Source organism: Pinus tabuliformis, chromosome 2_1 (assembly GCF_031772625.1).
Source record: "Pinus tabuliformis cultivar Carrire ecotype Pingquan chromosome 2_1, CPIR1, whole genome shotgun sequence".
Classification (NCBI taxonomy): Eukaryota; Viridiplantae; Streptophyta; class Pinopsida; order Pinales; family Pinaceae; genus Pinus; species Pinus tabuliformis.
This window is the reverse complement of record NC_142299.1, coordinates 661,379,490-661,399,561: the sequence shown is the minus strand read 5'-3', so window position 1 is coordinate 661,399,561 and position 20,072 is coordinate 661,379,490. Positions and strand designations below refer to the sequence as shown.

Here is a 20,072-nt window from a genome sequence, read left to right as displayed (position 1 = left end):
CTCTTAAGCCTTCATCAATCTGCCCTTCTTCTTTAATATGGAACTTTATCATACTGCAATTGTATTAGAAAACTTCCTTATCATCATGATCCTTCTTTAACCAGGGTGAATAAATTCCTTTTATGAGATCATCCAGACAATCAGCTGCTCCATTATATGAAGGTCCTTTTTATTCAGGCATCATAAAATCTGGGCTTTCCAAGTATCCAATCACTGTTCCTTATGATTATAGGGGCTGCACTAAGGGGTTGGTTCTCTGTTAACTGAAAAGAAAAGACTTTCAAGTTTGCTCGTATTGTAAACTTTATAACCAAATTTTTAACTGCTTCAAGACCTCCTTCTGACAACTTTTTGATATGACCTAATGGAGTAACTTGGTTCAAGTCTGATTATGTCAGGGTTTCTTATGTAATCCTGATTTAGAGTCCCGACCCTTACTAGCACGGTTCCTAACATTATCTGCCACACTCTGGAATCTAGATACTTCAGAGAGAACCCTATATGTACCAAGGATCAAATGCTACAAAAAGAAAAGGTTATAACAGTGGAAAGCTGTGAATACAAGCTGAGGCTATGCCAATGCTCAACTTCTACAACTTTTGACCAATATCACTTGTCATATAGATATATCTGATATCAGCTCAAGCAGCTGTACATCCAATCCACTAACAAAATGATATGTACTGCAATTCTGTTCTTCCACAAGCATAACTCTAAATGCCACCTATTTGAATGATGCCCAACTGCAGATAGTATCATAGGTGGGCAGACTAACATGCTACAACAAACCCTAACATCAACATGCTCTACTTCACTGTTCCAAGTTTGTCAAGTGCCCTCTACTCAACCTCAGTTCTGACATATGTTAAAATCAATAGGTCAATATCTGCATCGAGACACTGTTGTCTTCAATGTTCTCAATGAGACCCTTTAATATGTGTCATGCCACTTTCAAATATTCAAATAATGAAAATTCTTTACTGTTGTCAAAAGTGCTGATGATAATTGCTTGTGATATGCCTCTGTCAGCTGCTTGGGAACCACTTCTCATTGAGGATCAATGTGCAACGACAATGAAAACTGTAAACCCTCACTCAGAATTATATATATATATATATATATATATAACCAACTTACACTGCTGCAACTGTTTCAATGACAGGATTGCTTGTGTTGGCTTAAACTGGAACTATAGGAACTTGATTCAGATGATCACAAGGAATTGTTATTTCAAAGCATAATCAAGTCCATATAAAAAAAAAACTCGAACTTTAACACATGGATTTGAAATGGTCAAATGTAACCATAGAAAATTTGACCTTGAGCTGAACCGAGAACTATTGCCACTGTAATGAGCCGAAGTATTTAGGAACAGAGATCTTTGACCTGCATCAGATTCATACAGAGCTCATATCATTCCATTAAGCCATTTAATTGAAGTCAACTTGATCTTGAGTAGGTACATATATCAATGCTCAAGGAGATATCCCAGAATTTCAGGATGACATTTGTATAAGGTCGCATAGAACTTCAGTTAGTGCTCAGTAATACTACTGGAGAAAACAATCTTCAAGTAGAGCCGCAGAACTAGGTGCATTGGAAGAATCCTTGTGACAAGGTTAGTGTTGATTTGGGGTAGCATCGAATGTGCTCTAGCCATGAACTTTGGTGGAGAGGCTAAAGCACATGAGATCTCCAAGACCTAGAAATGGTTTGGACAGATTGTACCCAGTTTGGGAGATATTAAAATAATTAATATTTTTAATGGAGTTCCTAAGTCTAAACTTAGAAAAAATAAAATATTAATGGGTATTAGTATAAAACTGGGTTAGAATGTTCCAAAAGTCATGGATCAAGCCAAACCTAATCTTAGCCGTTGATTAGAGATTTAATCTCGGCCATTGAAGGACCAACGAGAAAAGTATAAGAAGCGGCTTGAGGGTCAGTTGGAGAATACACCAGAGTGATCAGTTATTCGATTTGCTAGAGCGGGGTTGCTAAGCAAAGTCGAATAAGTGATTAGCAACGAGGAGCAGTGAGTATTGGATAGAGAAGCAGAGACAGTGCCAAGAGACCAGCGTAAAGGCAGAGAGCGAGAAGCAACAGCCAGAGCAGGCCACGCAGAGCCCAGCAGAGACAACGCAAAGGCCAGAGGGACTGCGTCATCCACGCAGAGAGCAGCTGGAGTGACGTAGAGGGTCCCAGAGGCTGCGCAATGCCTCAGAGGGCTGACGCAGAGGGGTTTGGGGTTGACGTAGAGGCCAGAAGGGCCAGCGCAAAGCTTCAAAGTCGCTGGAAAGGGTTTCGTGGGACAGATTTTTTGAATACCTATTTCCGAATAGAGAGGTATTGCTGTCAGTTGTTTTTCTCTATCAAGTGAGCCAGTTTGGCACCCAGTTGTACTCAAGGAAATACTGCATAATAATAAACCCTCATAATAGCTGCACCGGTTTTCCCGCATTGGGTTTTTCCGGGGACGAGTTGTCCAAAAATAATGGTGTCACTTGTGTGTTTGCTATTTCTTTCAGCTGTTGATCTACAGATGGTTGAAATAGTTTTGTGTTTATTTCGATGTTTATATGTTTAAATAACTTGTTTGTAATTAACAAGTAGAAGAAATAAACCAGAAGAATACAGATAAAATTTTTAACGGTTAGACTTAGAAATTTCAATAGTTAGTGCCCTAGAGAGGGCCAAAAGATGCAATCATGCCGTAGTCTAAAAAAATCCTTAAGACTGATCCTTTTGCACAGAGTGACCTTGACTTTTGATTGATGTTCTTGTTAAGGCCAAGGGCTACAATTCTTTAGGGATTCGCAAGCCAGATTAGTTGTCCAGACTACAATGTAATGATGGCCCCCTTTTTTTTCCTTCGCTGTCCAATCCACAGAGAATTACAATTCTTGTGAGGTATGCCATTTATGACAAAGTTTCATTGCACTTTGATGTCAAGAAACAAGACCGAATCAACTGTAGTAACCAATGAATCCCAAACTTCTGAATGTAAATAAAAACCCAAACCCTATCTTCAGATATCTTCGCTGTTCAGTAATGTGCAAGTATATAAGCTCTGATGTATGCAAAAAGGCTCGGTCTTCTTCAGAATTTAATGCCAAGGCCTGCACAAGATAAGCAACAACCCCAAATTTCCACAGACGTGAATCAAACAAGACCCTTTCTATATGATCCAAAATGAGTCCTAGCTACAGGTGTTGATCTCTTTCAGATGTGCCCTAGCTGCAAGTATTTAACCACTTTCAGACCTCGGATTAGGTCTTCTAAACATTATGCCCAATCTGAATTCCATTTCTAAACGAAGAAAATTGTGCCATATACCAACTACGATTTGTTCCTCAGATCCACAGTTGCACAAAACAAAGTTCAGAGGTGGAATAAGGATAGTGTGTTCAGATTGCTTACTCCTTCACTCTTGCTTGGGCTTGTTCTCAACCTAGCTCTAATACCATGTTGAAATTTCATGTTCTTTGCATAGGACAACCACTTCAGAATTCCATATTAGCCCATTTATTAAACCATTAGCAATCACATGAATTATTATCATGTTGACAGTAACTGAAGAAAGAACATATACAATTAATTGATATAGACAAAGCCAAGACAAGAGGACACAATGATATGGCTCAAGCCAGGGAAAAACCCCAAGATGGGGAAAACCCTTGATCAATTCTTATTATTAATATCAGTTGTTCAACAGAGAAAGAGGTAGAAAATACAAACGATGATAAAGAGGCAACCCTGGTAATTCTTCCATTCAGCCTTCAAATGATGGCAGTCAAGATCTTCCTTAACCGATGATCAGTCAAGACAAAGCAGCTGGTAGAAAGGCTTCTATACTAGGCAGACAAGTTTGATCAACATGGTGATGTAACAACTGTAGATCTGGAACCCAAACTTGTTCTAGGGTTTTGATATTGACTCGATCATGAACTCAGAAAACCATCAAAAGTGCATCTTATCTCAATATAGTATCGCATTTCACCTTTAATAAGGGAATGTCTCACGCGGTCTTTTCTTAATGAAACTGATCTGTTAGTATCAATCAATATCCCAAACATATGGAAGAAACCCTCTATTCACTTGCACTGTACAAGGAGAAGATGCAGCGAGGGAAGAGGAGCTTTCCTAGCCCACTCAGCCCACAAAACAAACATTCTAACTCACTGTAGAAGGTGTCCTATCCTGCGGCTTCAACAAAGAGAATATGACCCTTAAAATATGCACAAGAACTCTTCTGACCTTCCTCTTGAGCTACGGCCTAGGTCTGCAAGGAAATCAGCCTCAAAATGTGTCCAAAACTTGTCCTTCATGATTTGCCTAAGGCCTCAAACATCTGCGGCTAGGTCTGCAAGGAATCCGAATCCTTCCAAAAAAATAAACCTCATTCAGCTCGAGCTCCTTGCCTCCTATCTTCCTGCCTCAGAACTGCACCAAAAATCACAGAGCAAATCCATGTGAGAATGCTCTTAGGATGTCTACCAATGAAGGTGGAGGCACCCCTATTTATACAATTCGGTAGAGGGCCAAGAAATGTGTCTATTGGACCTGTTGAGCTGACATAGAGATAAGGTCGACCTTGATAATTTTCGTGTGAGAGAATAAATTCAAAAACTCACTTTTACTTATCCAAATTTGACGATCTTTATATCGATTTTGGTCCTCTCAAAAAGAGGAATTTAATGCAAAAATCATCTCCATCAAGTGGGATGTCCAAAGTGGAATTTGGCCCTAGTTCATAATTTTAACAAATCTGCTCCATGCAAGACGCTCAACTATATACAACAATTCTCCAATGTTCTTATTATGGAAATTGTTTCTCTATTCCTAATTCTAGCTTTAAATTACTCTCCCAAATAACCAGTGGCTCTGATAGCAAATGAAAGAAAACATTGTAAAAATAAATTACAGAGTATGAAATATTTAAGAATAACACACCAGCTCTCACACCAATTCAATAGAGGTGTCAGGATTTTTCATCTCCATAAATTTCTCAATCAATAACTCCACAAATCACACATAATTCTCTCAACAATCATCCACAAATCTCTGTCTGTCATTCCACTAATTTCTCCATAAATGTCTCACTAAAAACAATAACTTTAATTATTTAATATTTGAAAAATGATCCATTATTCCATCAATTGATATTGACACTAACTCTTGTTGATGGTTATTGAAACAATGACCTTTGGTGTGACTTGACAACATTAATGATAAAGTGACTCTTGTTGACTTAACTTGACAAGTGACAGTAACCTAAAAGACAATGATATGTGACAGTGAGACAACATGACTGTGTGTATAATTGTGACAATGTTGAATGCCAACGATCTCAACAGTGTTCTTATGAAGTTGCGTTTTGACATACAATATTGACTGATTAAGAGTAACAGTGGAAGCATATTGTCATGGACGTGTGGCATATCAAATTGTAAGATAAATATTGATCTGATATGGTATTTGTGGGAATTGATGTTGTCCTTGATTAACTATACTAAGGAAAGTTATAGTTAATTCTTGATGAGGCAGTTTTTGGCTGAGTTATCTATACATAATTGACTGAGATAGGGTATGTTGTATAGTTTGAATAGAGATGAAATTGGTCAGTGCTTATAGTGGCAATCCCGTTGTAACATTGACTTGGTTGTTTTGTATGGAAAAGGTGATTACAATGAGATAGTGTGTGATGTGAGACAATGGTTTATGACTTGTCACAATAATTGAATCTTAGACAATAACACTTTATGCGTCATGACAATTCTCATATACAGTGGTATTTGGCTAACAAGTACAGTGAGTTTAGTAATGATTGTGATTGGACTGCCAATATTTTTTGATGATAATATTGACAATGTGATAACTAAGGTCTTGCAATACAATCTAAGCAAAAACAAAGTTATGTGTTGACAAATTGTGCAGTGGTTTGATTTGGTTTGTGATTGAGCAGAGGCAAGATTGTGTTTGAGGAACGATTGTGCAATGGTTAGATTGAGCAATGAAGCTGCCAGGATTTGTCAATGATATACTTACCAAGCAGAGCAACTGTATCTTCATTACAATTTTCTTATATTGATTCAGAGCACAGGGGGATCCAATGTGAAAATTGTGAAACGTGGTCTGCCGACTCTTCAGGGTGGCAGGGTGGTGCAAGGTAGGTGATTGGAGTCACCTTCAGGTTAGAGCCTGACAACACTTCATGGTGGCAGGGTGGTGCTAGGGGCGTTGGAGCCTACACGGGGCGTTGGAGCGTCCGTCTAGTTGTAGCTGGTACGCAGGGTGTTGGAGCATCTATCAGGTTGGAGCCTAAGATCTAGGGTGTTGGAGCATCATGCATGTTGGAGCCTGTAAATCAAGGGGTTGGAGCCTCCTTCAGTTAGAGCTGAAAACTTGATGTAATTATTCTTTTGAAGAAGACAAATATTAAGAAGCATTCGGTGGTTTTTGACCCGGAGGGGGTTTTCCACCTAAAAATCTCTATGTCCACTGTCTTGATTATTGCGAGTTGTTGAATGGTGTTGTTTATTGCTTTTTGCTATCTGATACTGATTAATTTTAAATACTGCTGAAGATTAACTAATGCTCTGAAGAGATTATAAATTGTTAATTGCCAAGAAATACTAATTCACCCCCCTCTCAGTATTTCCAACAAACATAACCAATTTGGCCTGCAAAAAATTACTGGTCATACCACACTGAGAACCGGCTCTTGAAAACACCCATTTGGCTTCCAAAAAATTCTGGGCGTAACCCATTAGTCTGGCACTGTTTGGGAATGGGTTTTGGCTTGTTCCAAGCCTCTTGTTTGCCTGGAAACACCCAATAGTTCGACCCTTTTTAAACAATGAAATTCGGGCCTCATAAAGATAAGTTTCGGCCCCTTTCCTCTTTCCCAACAGCTTGACCCTCCTCTTGGGCAGCAAGTTGGCCTTCCTCAAGAGAAATTGGCTTGTAAGAATGGGTTTGGCCTCCCTGTCATAACCAAAATGGCCCTTAAGGAATGTGGCTTCCCTATCATAACCAAAACGGCCCACACTTAGAATTTCGGCCTCTATAGCAATGGTAGCTCCTCTACAAATGATTTATCACTGACACCCATGGAAGCTTAGCAAATTTTTGGCAAGAAGAACCCAACTAGAGTGGCAATTTCTTCCACTGAAATTGGGGGTTCCAGTTAGGGTTGCAATTTCTTCTACCGAAACTAGATGGAAGATTTTCCCTAAAGGCTAAAACCCTCCAAATGAACTCCCTTGAGCTCTTGAGAACTGCAATAAGAGAAATGGTCAAATTTGGTAACCTTCAAAATGAGCTCTTTTCCTCCTTTTATAATCTTCTTTGGTGGGTCCCTTTTTAATTTTTTAATTTTAGAATGAGTTGACCTAATTGCCACCTTTTTTAAAAGCACAAAAGACTGGAAGCATCCTTTTTGCCACCCTTCTAGCTGAATTGAACAAAATTTGTTATAAATTGGCCAGAATGCAATGCTGATTAAGATGGTGGGGGCATTACATAAAGTAGTCGTTCAGGAGTCAAAGAGGAACCAAGGAGTTAGCAAAGGGACATCTTTCTAGCCGTTGCAAGTCAAAGGGACTTCATTTTCAACCAAGTCAAGTTCTTCTTCAACGAAATTGAGTGGGCAAGGACCAAGTTGAGCCAACCTATTGGACGTTGTAGAGGTTGTTGAGCATCTTAATGGAACATTGAGGCATCTTTGGACCATTCTTCAACTTCTGTACCATAAGCAAAGGGAACATTGGACCTCCAAAGGGAAATTGAGCCAATTTGACCCCTTAGTGGGAAAATTCATGAATGTAATGCAATATTTTGTTAAAAGTTACTAAGTCTCTGACATGTGACCTGTAAATATTATTTTCTAGAGGAGCCCAACCAGCCATTATGTAACTGTTAGGAAAAGTTATGTAAAAATATATCCTCCCTTTAATAAAAGGTTGATGTTGTTGTGTGATATCATATGCCATAATAAAAAGAACTCATTTTGCATACCTGTATATATTTCTTTGTATAAAACACCTTTGCAATGCCAATGACATGTTTCCGATTTTTGAATCATTGTAATGGTTATTTCAGTTTGCGCCTCTAGTATCTACTGCTTTTTCTGATATGGCAGCTCTTTTAGCTGGTGTGTCAGCCATTACAATGGAATAACAAAACAAAAAAAGCTCACTGTAATTTATGACAAATCAAGTTATAAATCATTTTTTGTTTTCTTCCAAATATTAAATTAATGATTCGTATTCTAAATTTGTTATCTCATGTTATATATATATATATATATATATATACTTACCATATCCTAGCCACAATATCCATTTCTGATACCATATTCATATTCATTTTGGATATCACATGCATATCCATTCCCATTTTTGTATACATGCAACTTAGGGAAAGGGTCATTAGTGTTTGGTTACCCCAGAATAGATATTATTTCAGAACAACAACAACAATACTAATGTTAGTGATAATGGTAACCTGAGTCAAGATTATATGCTAACAAAGTTATCATGTTGGTGCCACTCCTTGAGGAGTTTTGTTGGGTTCTTTGGATGCTCCAAAGTGGTCACTGGTTTATCTAGGAGAATCCATAATGGACAATGCATAACTAGTTGTTACCTCTCCACTCTTTGCCACTAGAATGGACTGTGTTTATTGTTTATCTTTTCACTCATCCTGTAGAGCAATACTGTTGGAACTATGAACCATTGTTTTTTATTATTGGATTTTTAAGGGCCTTGGAAGAACATGAAAGAATTATTCGTTGCATTTGATGATATTGGATCTTGTTTTCCTGACTAGCTATATATTGTTATCCAAGAATAGGATTTCAATTTTATAAAAATTGTTTCCAATAACTTATCCTGTAATTGTGTTCATGCATGCAGTCCCGAGTTTGGATCAATTTACTGTTATGGAAGAGCAAAGCTGGCCAGGAAAAATTTATTCAGTACAAAGAGATATTGTTTTGAATCCAGGTCGGAGAGCTATTAAAATTACAGTCACTAACACGGCAGATCGCCCTATTCAGGTCACCCCACTCTCTCAATAGATATGCAGTTTGAACATAAAAACAAGTACATAAATTGGAGACATAAATGCATGCTTTTGTGTGAGAACAAAATGCACATGGGCACTCTGCTCATGTAGCTTATTCTCTTGCCATTACATTGCTTTTCTTCAGCATGTTGACACATACAGATGCCAAAAACATGTCTGTGCATTATGCATTATTTCGAAAATTGTCTTTGAAATGATCCATATTGCTTATGCATTTTCAGAGATATTCGAAATTTAATTTCTCGATGCATCATCAATGATCTGCCCAATCAACTAAAAGGCACTAATTATAGTACTTGCTTGACTTGGCTTCTAACTATCACAAGGTTTGCATGGAATCCTAGGGTATTTGCAAGAGAATCTTCAGAACCAAGTTCGGGTTGTACAAATTGTTGGTCATGCCATTTAGCCTCACAAATGCTTCAATGACATGCACTCATCATTGACATCTTCTGGCCACACCTTGGGATGTTTATCCTTGTATATCTGGATGATATTATCATTTATAGGAAGAACTGGGAGGAATGCTTGCAAAGTTTGTGCTGCATGGACATGCTCAGACATCACAAGCTTCTGCTTAAGTCTAGGTTGCACAAATTTCCGGAATGCAGGAACATTGTGAGTGGGGATACGAGTATTTATCATGTCTAGAAATTTCTACCAAATTTACAGGAAGTAGCAATAATATTATTTAAGAAAAGTTGAAAAACGAAATTAATACAATAAGTTATGTTATATATATAATATAATTTCTATTTTAATGATACAAGGTCTTCTCATGTATAACATAACTTATATAAAATATAAAATTTATTATTTAATTATAAATTCATGTACAATAATACATATATATTTACAAAATCATTAATATACACTAATTAATTATTATTATTTTTTAAATACATCTTATATTTACAAAAAGAAGACAAAAAAGTGCAAGGGTATATACAATGAACTTCATAACCTCTTCAAAAGAGCTACTAAGGCAGAAACAAAAACGGAATACTCAGTGTGATCTAAAGATTGAGCATCTTTGATCAACAAGATTTGTTTTTCCAACATTTTATGACAAACCTCATCCTTCCAAACTAAATTGAAGGTAGACAAGGAGGGAAGCTCATGATCAAAAACAAGTCTACACTGCAACCATAAAAGAAAAGGCACCACTATCCTCAAACAATGCCAATACACATAAAAGGTAATACGAACAAAAGTTGAGCCATCACTAAACAAAACTGCCCGCCAGTGAATCCTTCGTGGCAGAAGCTTCAAATGTTGGTCCTCAAGGCTTAAACCGACTCCAACAATGCTTTGAAAATCGTCAGTCTTCAAGAATGTTCCTAACTATCTTTGGGCATTGAAAAATAAGAAAAAGGTCATCTAACAGACCAATCCTGGCCAACCTGACCTTAGATGGAAATCCATGATAAATGACAAACCATGCAAACATTGTCAACTTATATGACAGTTGTATAGTCTAAACACTATCCAGATGCCACCTAACACTCCTTAAGATCCTTCAAGACTCATCTAGTGTTAAGAATCAGGAAGAGAGGATGTTTCGGACGAATAATTGAAGACAAAAGGAAGAATCACACTACAACAATGACTAACCAAAACTCCAAGTCCAATCTCTCCAAAAGGACCCCAACATACCAATATCCATCTTAAATAATTCGAACTCCAAAATAAGGGCACATAACTCCATAATCAAGAGTCAATTAGAAGAAAGAAGCTTGTGGTCTTAAGCAAGAGGTCTCACTCCTTTTGGGCATGAGCACTTGTATCCTATAGATTGCACTTGGAGTAATGCCTCTGACTCAGTCTACCTATTTGAAAGTGTAGCCTCTTTGCAATGCACATCCCTTGCTATTTCCAGCTCTATATCAGCTAGCAAGCTAAGTCCCACCTTGCCCAGCTATGCTCCTATTGACATTGAATCAACCCCACTATAGATCTCCATGCAAGCTGGATGCTCCTAAAAAATGAGTGAGCGTGAAACTTGAAAGATAAGGGGAGTGGAAATAATGTCATATAGATCAAAAGACCCTTGAAATCTGCCAAGATGCCAACACTAACCTCACCCAGTACTAAGTAGGAACTTGCCAAGGCATTGGTCCCTCCAAATACTGCACCACTTATTAAGCCACCAAGACACTTCCCTGAGAGGTAAACATTAATCAAGCGTATACCACCTTTTCCTTTGGGCATAGTGCAAACATCCCAAGAAACTGAGGCAGATCACACTCCCCACCATACTTCGACCACAAATAAGTCCTCAAGAGTCGCTTAAGTTGTTGGAACTAGGTCTTGTTGAGGCACCACAAGAAATGTAATACACATGCGAGACCTAAAGGATACAACCAACCACAATCAAGTTCCCTATATAAGTGATGTCCTTATAATGCCAAATATGTAGCTTACTCTACATCCTTTGCAGACACCAATCTCATATAGCAACTAGAGACAACCAATTGTTGGAAATACTGAGAAGGGAGTGAATTAGTATTTCACTTCAATTAGTTAATTTTTAATCTTCAGAGCATTAATTAACATTAGCATCAAATCAAACATAAACAATTAACAACACCATTCAACAATGCACAACTTCAAAGACAATACACATGAGACTATTGATTTTTGGTAGCATTGGATGTGCTCTATCCATGAAAATTGGTGGAGAGTTTAAGGCACATGAGATCTCCAACACCCATAAATCGTTTGGGGAAATTCCACTCGGATGGAGAGATATTAAAATAATTAATATTTTTAATGGGGTTCCTAAGTCTAAACTTAGGAAAATTAAAATATTAATGTGTATTAATATAAAATGGGTGAGAAAGTTCTAAATAACTGTTGAAATTTCTAAGTGTTTCTGTTAGAAATTTAATCCTTATTCTTCAGGTTTATTTCTTCTACTTGTTAAATTCGAACAAGTTATTTAAAACATATAAATAACGAAATAAACACATTACAGTCTCAACATCTACAGATCATCAGCTGAAAGAAAACAAACACACAAGTGACACCGTTGTTTTTGGACAAATGTCCCCGGAAAAACCCAATGTGGGAAAATTGGTGAAACTATTCTGAGGGTTTATTGTCATGCAATATTTCCTTGAGTACAACTGGGTGCCTAACCGGCTCACCTAACAGAGAAAAATACACGGTAGCAATACCTCTACATTCGGAAATAGGTATTCAGAAAACCTTTCCCATGAAACCCTCTCCGACGACTCTGAAGCTCAGCATCGGCCCTTCCGGCCTCTGCGTTAGCCTCTTGCTGACCTGCGTCAGCCCCAAGACCCTCTACATCAATCCTTCGAGGCATTGCACAACGTCTGCGACCCTCTACGTCACTCCAACAGCCTCTGCGTGAATGATGCAGTCCCTCTGGCCTCTGCGCTGTCCCTGTTGGGCTCTGCATGGCCTGAACTGGCTGCTGCTCTCGCTCTCCCTGCTTCTGCGTTAGTCTCTCATTATTGTCTCTGCCTCTCTGTCTAGTACTCACTGCCCCTTGTTGTTGATCACTGATTCACTTTTGCTTAGCAACTCCGCTCGAGCACAATGAATGATTGATTGCTCTGGTGTCTTCTCCAACTGACCCTCAAGCCTCCTCTTATATTTTTCTTGTTGGTCCTTCAACAGCTGAGATTAAATCTCTAATCAACGACTAAGATTAGATTTGGCTTGATCCATGAGTTTTGGAACCTTCTAACCCAGTTTTATATAATAACCATTAATATTTTATTTTTCCTAAGTTTAGACTTAGGAACTCCATTAAAAATATTAATTATTTTAATATCTCCCAAACCGAGTACAATCTGTCAAAACCATTTCTGGGACTTGGAGATTTCATGTGCTTTAGCCTCTCCACCAATTTTCATGGCTAGAGCACATCCGATGCTACCCCAAATCAACACTCCCTCTTAGCGAGGACTGTGCTCTAGTAATACTCCACATCTATGTCACAAGGTTCGTCGAACTTTAACCTTGAGGTTCGAATTTTGGTGAACCTTAAAATTTTTTTGAGGTTCGGCGAACCTCATCAAACCTCATAGCCGTTGACCAAGTTCATAGATCAAAAGTGATAACGTCATGTCACAACTCAAGCTTGTAATTTATCCTTGCAGTTTCCATGTCCGTGATAACATTTTTTATGTTTACTGATGTTGATTATTACTATTTTATTCTATATATATATATATATATATATATATAAACGAACTTAATGGCGAACCTCATCAAAAAATTCGAACCCAAATCGAACCTAATCATTGCCAAACCTGAACTTGAACCTAAACCATGTGACATTGCTCCACACTGAGCATCACTGATTATCCGGCACTGGTGCCTGTGCTGATGCTAGGCCTCCCCGCCCAAATTCCTCTTTACTGGTGCATCTTGTACTACCGCCCATGGCCTTGCCACTGCCACTGCTGCATCTGTACAATAGCTCCCTCTGCATCCATGCTGTTGCTGGTCCATCCTCCCAACATTGCATCTGCAATGCATCCCCTCTCATCATGCTGCATCGTGCTACTGCTAATCGCTACTGCACTGCAACTCAGTTACTGAGAAGTAAGTAACTGATCCACCCAACTTCTGACATCCTTGTCAGGCTAGAAACACTCCTGATGCTGAAGCTCCCTCTGTCGCTAACAATTGTTCCCTCTACTGACCTTTGCATTGCTGCAACAACTCCCTGCATCTCGCACTGTTGCAAACTTCTCTGTGCCATCCTGCACTGTTGTAACACTCCCATGCCTCTTGCATTGTTGCAGCCTGCTAGCCTCGCGCTGCCCGGGGACTCCTGCACTGTAGCACTCTATGCCGATTCATTCGCATCCGTCTCTACCGACATCCGCCAATCCTGCTATTCCTCTTTAGGGCTCCCGTAGCAAGGTATAATCCAAGAGGTTGGGTACCTCAAGGATCCTGCCCCTCATCGCCTGTAGTCCTCCTAACTACAGCTCGATGTCTCCCCACTTCTTCTCAAGTGGTACATGAGCACTCATGGCATAATCGTCATCCTCCTCGACTTGTTTCTCTGCCTTCAATGGCATTGCCTTAGACTCAGAAGCCTCTCCCTTGTTCTTCTTCCTTGGACACTAGTTCACATAGTGACCCAATTCCCCACAATGGAAGCACTTGACCTTGGAGAGGTTCTTCTTCTTCCTCTTTTCCTCTTCCTTCTTGATCCTGCCCCCTTTGCTGCTACTTCCCGTCTTGGTTAGCCGTCTGATCTCTTCTTGACAAAGAGCCACCCATAGTTCTTCCCAATTTGGAAGACTCGCCCTGCCCATTATCCTCTGGACAAATGTCTCCCACTCCTCAGAGATTGCGTTAAGTGCGGTCCTCACCATCAACTCTTGATCTGGCATGGCCCCTATGGAAGTCAGTTGGTCACGGATTTTCTTCAATAGATTGAGGACGACATCTATTTGCTCTCACTTCTATATCTGGAATGACCTTAGCAGATTCTCCAGGAGCATCTTCCTCTGCACGGAAGTATGCTGGTACAATGTCTTCAAAGTGTCCCACATCTCCTTTGGTGTTTCCTTCTCGGAAATATGTTAGACCACATGATCCTTGACCCCATCAAGGATGATGCACTTTGCCTTAGCCATGGCCTCCTCGTACCTTTCATTAGCTACCGGGTCAACTGGGATATCCATTACTCTCAAGGCGAATCCCTTGATACGATGTCTGTCTAGAATGGACAAGATCCTGGCCTTCCAGACCACAAAGTTGGGCGCTCCGTCTAGCCTGTCCTGATCTCTCAGCCCATTCACGGCCATCTCTTTGCTCTTCTCTGTCGACTCCTCCGAGCCTCTCTACTTCTCGCTTGGAAGTTCTCGGTTGGACTCCTGCTGAGTCTCTCTACTTCCATTCTGAAGTTCTCGATTCGACTCCTCCGAGTCTCTCTACTTCCAGTCTAGAAGTTCTCTTCTAGACTCCCTCCGAGTCTCGGTTTCCCTCTTGGAAATCCTTCTGCCAATCGTCAAGTTTCTCCTCTCCGAGTGTCTGTGCAACTGCAAAACTGATCCAGATTCCTTAGCTAGAAATCCGCTTCGGCAGCAACTCCCTTAACCTTGGTTTTGCCCTATTAGGTACTGTTCTGACCATAGTACCCCACCATCTTTGCTCCCGCTAACTGCCCACATCTTCCTTCGCCCCAACAACTGAAGGATTGATCCTCTTGGCTCTATGCAATCTCGACACCAGAAAAACAGCTCCCTCAGCCAACTGCATCAGCCCTCTTGGCCTCTGTGTGAGCCCATTTTTCCCTCCTCAGCCTCTGCGCTGGCCTCTCTCAAGCCCAGATTGATGATGCAGTTCCTTTGCGTCAACCCTTCCTTTGTCACTTCTGCAAGGATCAACTATTGACACTCGGGACATTTGATTCTGCTGCAAATGCTCTGCTTAGCTGATGCCTTCAGCTCTCCTGTGATTTGCAACCACCCTTTAATACCATGTTGAAATTTCTAAGTCTATCTGTTAGAAATTTAATCTATATTCTTATGGTTTATTTTTTCTACTTGTTAAATTCGAACAAGTTATTTAAAACATATAAATAATGAAATAAACACAATACAATCTCAACATCTACAGATCATGCGCTGAAAGAAAACAAACACACAAGTGACACTGTTGTTTTCGGACAAACGTCCTCGGAAAAACCTAATGCGGGAAAATCGATGCAGCTATTCTGAGGGTTTTTTATTATGTAGTATTTCCTTGAGTACAACTAGGTGCTTAACCGACTCACCCGACAGAGAAAAATACACAGCAACAATACCTCTACATTCGGAAACAGGTATTCAGGAAACCTCTCCCACGAAATCCTCTCCAATGACTCTGAAGCTCAGCGCTAGCCCTTCTGGCCTCTGTGTCAGCCTCTTGCTGACCTGCGTCAGCTCCAGGACGCTCTGTGTCAGCCCTTTGAGGCACTGTGCAACCTCTTAGACCCTCTGCATCACTCCAACAGCCTTTGTGTGGATGATGTAGTCTCTCTGGCCTCTGCACTCTTTGCTGGGCTCTGCGTGGCCTGAACTGGTTGCTGCTCTTTCTCTCCCTGCTTTTGCGCTGATCTCTCAGTACTGTCGAGTACTCATTGTCCCTCGCTGCTGATCAATGATTCACTTTTTCTTAGCAACCCCGCTCTAGCAAAATGAATGACTGATCACTCTGGTGTCTTCTCCAACTGACCCTCAAGCCTCCTCTTATACTTTTCTCTTTGGTCCTTCAACGACCGAGATTAAATCTCTAATCAACGACTAATGTTAGATTTGGCTTGATCCATGAGTTTTGGAACTTTCTAACCCAGTATACCCATTAATATTTTATTTTTTCTAAGTTTAGACTTAGGAACTCCAACAAAAATATTAATTATTTTAATATCTCCCAAACCGGGTACAATTTGTCCAAACCATTTTTGGGTCTTGGAGATCTCATGTGCTTTAGCCTCTCCACCAATTTTCATGGCTAGAGCACATCCGATGCTACCCCAAATTAACGATAACGAGGATCAATCCAGATCTAATCTTAGCCATTGATTAGGGACTTAATCTCGACTGTTGAATTGTCAACAGGAAAACTATAAGAGGATGCTTGAGGGTTAGTTGGAGATACACCAAGACACCAAGAGGCTAAGGAATACATATCAGAGAGGCAGCAGAGTGGTTTGCTGAGGAAATCGAACAAATGATCAGTTGCAGTGAGGGTCAACTCGACAGGAGGCCGAGGAATACATATCAGAGAGGCAACAAAGTGCCGGACGAGGCAGCGCAGAGCCTTGGAGGGCTGACACAGAGGCAACAAGGGTTGACGCAGAGGCTGAGGAGGCTAGCGCAGAGGGCCAAGAGGACACAGAGGGCTTTAGAGGCTGCGCTAAGGTGATTCATTGGGACAAACTGAGAGCTGATTGGCTGACGCAGAGCCAGAGAGGGTGATGCAGTTCCAGAGAGTGCATGGAGCAGCTTTTGCTGTCTAGCACAATGAACAACTAGAGTTGTTGTGGGATCGTTCATCTAGTTGTTGATGAGCCAGAATATCTGTCTCCGGATAGAGGTATTGCTGTCAAGGAAATTCTCTGAAGGGTGAGCCATTTCTGGCACCCTAGTTGTATTAAGAATCTGCTTAATAATAAAACCCTCTATATGCTGCACCGGTTTTCCCACATTGGGTTTTTCCGAGGACGATTGTCCAAAAATAACAATGTCCCTTGTGTTGTCTCAGTTTATTTCAGTTGCTGATCTGTATGTTTGTGAAGGCTGCAATTGTGTTTATTTCGATGTTTAAATTATTAAATAACTTGATGTCAATAACAAGTAGGAGATAATAAACCAGATATTGCAGTAGGGGTTTGTGATGTGTTAGATTCATGAATTTTCACATGGTATCAGAGCGATTGCAGATCGCAAGAGGACTGAAGACGCTAGCAGAAGAAATCTGAAAATTTGCAGCAGAAAAGCATCTGCCCTGAGAGACAATGTTGTTCCAGAGCTAGAGACGTAGAGGGAAGAGTGACATAGTGCAGAGAAGGTGACGTAGAGGCTGTGCCAGCATTCTGAGCCAGGAGGGGAAGACGCAGTAGCTGGGAGGAGCCCACTCAGTTAACGATTGTATACAAACTATGTAAGACAAAGTTTTGATTGTATACAAACTATGTAATGATGTTAATTGGTGATGTCAGTGTATAATGATATGAACCACAAAGATTCAGATAGACGAACCACTTGATAGAACAAAGATGTAAGGACTTTAATATCGAGATCATATACATTACAGAGATGCGGAACTGTGCATGAGATCATATATATATATATATATATATATATATATATATATATATTATAGAGATGCCAATTCGAGATCAAGAAGATGCGTGACTATATCACTGAGAGTGAGTAATCCTGTGAGAGAAAAGTTTGAAGCCAATGCAGAGTTCCTGTAGTGAGAGACTGTAGGCACTGTGGTATAGTATAGTCCTGTGGTAGAGTATGGTCTTATATAGATAGAGAAGTCTTCAACAATGCAAGAGCATAGAGCGGAGAGGTGAGACTAGTCATAGAACAGGGATGCAAGACTGAAGCAGTGAGAGTCCTCAGTGAGAGTCGTATATCCTTGTGAGAAACTTAAGGTATATAGTCTTGAGAGAGCATCATGAATACCTGTAGCATATCATAATACAAATCTAGAGAGAGCATAATAGGGTCTTGCTAATGGGCAGTCTTGAAGCAGTGCGAATGTAGGGTATTTTTAGTAGAGCAAAAGTAGAACTTATAACATAAGAGTGAGAATATAGTAGAGCAACGTCTTGTAGCCAAAACCCTTGCAAAAATCACTGACCATAACCCTAATGTATCCAAAAATCACATAACCATGTGTGCCATCGAAACTTCCTTTGGAGATAACCCTAATGGCGTATTTATAGTTGTTTTCCAATGTGAATAGGTGTCTCTTTAGGGTCAACCTGACATGAGGCTGACTTAGACAAAATTTCAAAATTTCAAATTACTATTTTCCCTCCAATGGATTGAAGCAGACTTCATGACCATAATCAAATTCCTTGTATTTAATAATATTTCATAGTAAAATGTGGGCTAGGGAATTTCTCCTTAGCTGCCAATAATTAACATACGAGACTTATTGTAGTTAGATATTTGAAGGTGATCGTCGTTTGAAGTATTATTATGCCCTTAATAATTAGGTATGACCCACTATGACGTACTTATGGTCATTGTCTCTAATGAATGGTTTCTTTCACTTTAGTTTGAGATGGCCTTTCCAAGTGGTTTTGTACAATAGCAGTGGAAGCCTTGAGGGCACACCTATTCCACTCCTACTCCACATGATGCCCAGGCCGTACAACACTTCCGTAGAGCATGATGACCTTGTGAATGCATTGTTTCCAACTTTCCCTTCCATAGCAGAGTGTTGGGCACTCTATTGATCTTGACAGTGGATTGACACCCCAAAGCTTCCTCAAATGCAAAAACACTAAGCTCACCTCTCTTGGCATTGAGGATCTTAATGACATACCCAACAAATCTAGCATGCCCCCATGATAGCCTTGAGACTGTTTGATAGGCATGCCTTGATCCAATGTCTAGATCATAGTATTCAAAACTAGCACTGGTCACTGGACCGGTCAACCTATCAAACCAGTTTTTGAACCGCAACGGGAAAAACTAGACTGGTGAGATCTCAATGAACTGGTCTTTAAAAAAATACATGAAATAATTAATTTTTTTTATGAAAAACTATTTTTAAGATTTAAAACCATGATTCCAAACCAATAGAGACAAAATATACAAAGTTTACTCATTTATATACCATGTAAAGGTAAATTTATCAAAATGGCACCGAGTGCAATACATATCAACAACAAAATAAATAATTAATGAGAGTTTAAATGGCCTCTAGAGTCCAAAAACAATCCTACAAGCTATGGGCTCACTAGCCTACAACCAATCTATATATCAATGATCAACATGATCACTCCTCATCATGATCAAACTCATCACCACTACTAGACATGGGATCATCAACATGAGCTACATAAACATCATCTGCCTCAGAGTCTAAGGACTCCTCAGACTCCTCTGCAACCTCAGTGGTAGTCATAGTAGCAACAAAACTAGACATTAAAACTACGAATCACTATTCAACATGATCACTCATGAAACTCATCATGATTCAACACTATTTGAAATGGGATCATCAACACGAGCTACATAAACATCTTCTAGCTCAAAGTCTTCTAAATTGGATTGCTCAACCTTATAATATGGTAGAAATTGAAAAAGTTTAATATGCCTAACCAATGATTTTGGTTTGAGTGAAGGGTTCATCTCCTCAATCTTATAATACGGTAGAAAAAGCTTAGCATGCCTAACCAATTATTTTCCTTTGAGTGAAGGGTACATTTTTGTTAAGGCCATGGTAGAGGAGTTCAACAACCATCACCACCAACA

At 39.7% G+C, this 20,072-nt stretch overlaps 1 protein-coding gene across 1 annotated transcript in view; it reads left to right on the top strand.

The window, feature by feature from the left end:
* Positions 1-20,072, top strand: part of URE (urease) — a 393,081-nt gene that overhangs the window by 125,229 nt on the left and 247,780 nt on the right. Inside the window, exon 4 of the mRNA XM_089403154.1 lies at positions 8,919-9,061. Coding sequence (XP_089259280.1) covers positions 8,919-9,061 — 143 coding nt within the window. The remainder of the gene's footprint in view (positions 1-8,918; positions 9,062-20,072) is intronic.